Raw genomic sequence first — 3705 nt, forward strand, 5'->3', positions numbered from 1 at the left:
TCACCTCCGGGTTTTTGTATTCTGTTTTTCGATTTCTTTTTTCGTGTTTTTGTTCGATTTCTATTTCTTTAAAAAAAAATCCCCGAATACCATCTGTTATCTGGCTTTTATAGCCATTTCAAACATTTTTTTTATTTTTTTCTTCTACTTTCGCTACTGTTTGCTGTCTTTTCTTCCTTTTTTCTTGCAAGTGGAGGTTGAGGATGATGTTGGCAGAGCAGTTGACGGTGGCAGACCTCGGGGCACAAGCGTGCTGACATGGGGGACGTGCGGCGCAAGGGGGCTAGGTTTTCTATTTTTTTTCCTGAATACTGTTTAGATTTTTGGGCGATTTAGACCATATTGGGTCATATTGTAAATAGACTGTTATGAACTTTTGATTTTTAGTTTGCTTTTTGTTTGGGCCCGGGCTAAATTGGCCTGTTACAAGATTATCTTATACTCATTTTTATAATTTTTAAATTAACAACGAGAAACTCTCTACAAATATGTACACCTAATTAAGCCTTAAACATAAATAAAACATTTTATTATTTAAGAAAACATTCAAAGGCGATAATGGCAAAGATGATGAGGATTGATTAATCTAAGTCGTTGAAATCAATCAATCAGCTTTGCAAATTTCCATAACCCAATGGCTATAAGCACGACAAACAATTTTCAAAGAAGAGAAACCAGCTTGTTTGGCCAATGCCTCGAACTCTTGTTTGGTCCTCTCTTTAGCACCAGGAAGAACGTGATATAAAACTATGTCTATTTCCAAGATTGTTTTCGATAAAATGTCTGTCTCTGGCACTTCTGGTGTTATGGCTTCCACCGATACGATTTTACCATTTTTAGGCAATGCATCGTGACAAACTTTGAGTAACTTCAAGCATTGATCATCGCCCCAGTCATGAAGAACCGACTGAAAAGAAAAGCACAATATCAAATACTAATTTTCAAAGTCAAACTAAGCTATCACTAATTCTTTTGGGATTTATAGTTATTTTTTTTAATAATGTTCTCTTTAAAGTTTGAATTTGAGTCCTTAATCCTTGAGAATTAACAAATTATTATAGATTTATATATTTTTAAATACTAACCTTCAAGAAAATAACTTCCGCTTTAGGAATTTCCATAAACATATCTCCACTATGTGCTCCACCCTAAAAGGTTACAAAAGAAAATGATAGAAAATGTTATTAATTCTTGTATTATGTGTAAGTTGTGGATTTTATTTTGTACTTTTTAAAATATTGAAATTTCAGTCTTGATTAGATTCAATTATTAAATTCATAAAGCTATGCTATTTCTAAAATTTTATTTCACAAATATGTCATCATATGTGTAATGACATGGTGAAACTGAAATTTATGTTTAATGGGTTTAATGGTGTCATTTATGTCAAAACTTAAATTTCTAAAGTCAAACAATATAGGTACTAAAAGGATTAAATTGAAGAACATAAACTAAATCTATAACTAATTTACGCATAGTGTATCACTATTTGAAAATTTTAACCAAGCGGATTTTGTCGAGATTGAAATTTTAAAATTAAAAAAAAGTACAAAGACTAAAATTGATTAAATTAAATTATAGGGACTAAATCCAAAACTAAATAATATTATTAGGACTAATAGTATAATTAGACCAATAATATTACCTGGCAAGGTAATTAAATTAGAGAACATTGACTAAACTTACAACTTTACACATAGTACCTTACTAAAAGAAAATTTTAACCAAACCAATTTAGTTAAGATTGAAATTTTAAAATTCAAAAAGTATAAGACTAAAATAGATCAATATGAACAGTACAAATTGAAATTGAACCAATTAAAATATATGGACTAAATTTAAAACTTACACATATTATATGGATTACTAGTAGAATTTGACCAATATAATATTACCTGGGCAAGGAACTGCATCTTTAATGACATGGGGTAGGTCAAAATTAATACCCCTAATCTGTGGATGCTTTGAAACAATGAGCTTAAGGTTGGTACCAACTCCACCTCCCACATCGACCACTTGGCTCACACCCTCAAATCCTTTGTAATTTTTAAGAACTTGGTTCATTGTTAAAGTGGTTTCAATTGACATTTGTCGATTGAAACATTCTGACATATCATCATCATCAGCTAGCAGCTCAAATAAGTGTTTCCCAAATGCTTTCTTGCATGAGAATCCTCCCTCCAACGTCACATCCTTCAAGAATTTCCTGTAATAAAAATATATATTTATATGAAAATACAATAATAGATAAGTTAGGTTGTGGTGGCTGATGATGATTCATGAAAGTCATAAGAGAGTTCTTATCACTGGGCCTTGGGGGTCTTACGTAGGGTACCATGCGCCTTTCCTAATATGTCACAGGCTTTTCTCTTATTGGTTTTGTATATTTCTTGAAGTTTTTAAGTACGAATTATCATGTCAAGAAAACACATAAATGGAATGTATGAATAACAGATGTCCTCGTAGTGTGTGCTCATCTCCTTGTGAGCCTACGAGATAGGTTCTTGAAGAGTCTTATTCTTATGGGTCCTTAACTCGTGGAAGTCATCATGAGGTGGACTTGCGAGGCGTAAGTATAACATAGATGACGGATAGATAGGGGATAAAGAACAAAAGAAAAACTTAATTACCAGCATTCGACGATGTATTTTTCGAGGAGGATACGTAACATAGGAACAAAGGAGACTCCATCTTTGTTTTGAAGGAAGTATTTTCCGACTGATGAAAGACCATATGATCTTTGAGTCAGCCCATCTTGGCCAGTGATTTGATTACACGTTAAGATGGAGTGAGCAGCCAAAAGCTTGAGCATTCGATCAACAATGGAAGGGGCGTTTGGATTATTGGTGGGAAGCTTAGAGACGATATCAGCAATCGACACCGTACCAGGAGGAGTGTCGGCAGCTTTGGCTATAATCTCTAACAAGCCAAGATCGACGACAACTTTCAAAGTGAAAGGGAGTGATGAAATGGAAGCCAAATGCATGGCTTGCAAGATGTCAGCTTCTTCTTCATGATTTGATGAAGAATCATTTTGCTGAGAAGAAGCCATGGCGTTTTAATGTCTTAGAGAAGAAGATGAAGCTTTAATAATTATCAAGTATATATTCAAAGCAACTCATCCCATTTTATAAAGGTAATAGAAACATCCAACTGCATGTAGCTAAAGCAAGCCAATCGACAATGGAGGGCTGAATTATAATAAAAAAAAAATGCAAAATCAAGGACATAAAAGATATGCAAAATCAAGCACTTAACATAAAATAAAACCCATCACTAACAATATGATCTAGAATGCTAACACTTTTATTTGTAAAAGTAAAATAGATTTAAATAATAGATATTTGAAAAAAATTAATATTTACATTTGCTTCGAGCTAAGGATAATAATTAAAATATTCAAATTTAAATATTATCTAAATTTACAGTAATTGATTAAAAAAACAAATAGGATATGCAAATATATAATTATGCTTATATGCTCTATCCACTGCTATATCCTTGCTTAGATTTAAATTTGAGTTATCTAACTATACATTGGTTTATTAGCTTGATTATCCTGTAAATTTATATAAGATTAAAATGATTGAGTACGATGGAGTGGGTGGCTAAAAGCCTGAGCATTCGATCAACAATGGAAGGCACGTCTGGTATTTTTGGTGGGGAGTTTAGAGGCGATCTCAGAAACCGACAGCGTATTAGGAT

At 32.7% G+C, this 3705-nt stretch overlaps 1 protein-coding gene across 1 annotated transcript; it reads right to left on the bottom strand.

The window, feature by feature from the left end:
- Nucleotides 1-500: 500 nt before the first annotated feature.
- Nucleotides 501-3177, bottom strand: LOC105792629 (caffeic acid 3-O-methyltransferase). Its single transcript, XM_052634454.1, has 4 exons — nt 2631-3177; nt 1868-2206; nt 1086-1134; nt 501-907 (listed from the first exon to the last, which is right to left on the bottom strand). The coding sequence occupies exons 1-4, from the start codon at nt 3050-3052 to the stop codon at nt 605-607; spliced, it is 1113 nt and encodes a 370-aa protein (XP_052490414.1). The 5' UTR covers nt 3053-3177; the 3' UTR covers nt 501-604.
- Between the last annotated feature and the right edge of the window lie 528 nt (nt 3178-3705).

Source organism: Gossypium raimondii, chromosome 8, assembly GCF_025698545.1.
Source record: "Gossypium raimondii isolate GPD5lz chromosome 8, ASM2569854v1, whole genome shotgun sequence".
In the NCBI taxonomy this organism is placed as follows: Eukaryota; Viridiplantae; Streptophyta; class Magnoliopsida; order Malvales; family Malvaceae; genus Gossypium; species Gossypium raimondii.

Excerpts from the sequence above, each read along its gene's own strand:
- LOC105792629 (XM_052634454.1), bottom strand. The coding sequence starts at position 3,052 with ATGGCTTCTTCTCAGCAAAATGATTCTTCATCAAATCATGAAGAAGAA. Across the intron at positions 2,207-2,630 it reads AAATACATCGTCGAATGCTG|GAAATTCTTGAAGGATGTGA; the intron begins GTAATTAAGTTT and ends TTTTTATTACAG. Across the intron at positions 908-1,085 it reads CGGAAGTTATTTTCTTGAAG|TCGGTTCTTCATGACTGGGG; the intron begins GTTAGTATTTAA and ends TTTTCTTTTCAG.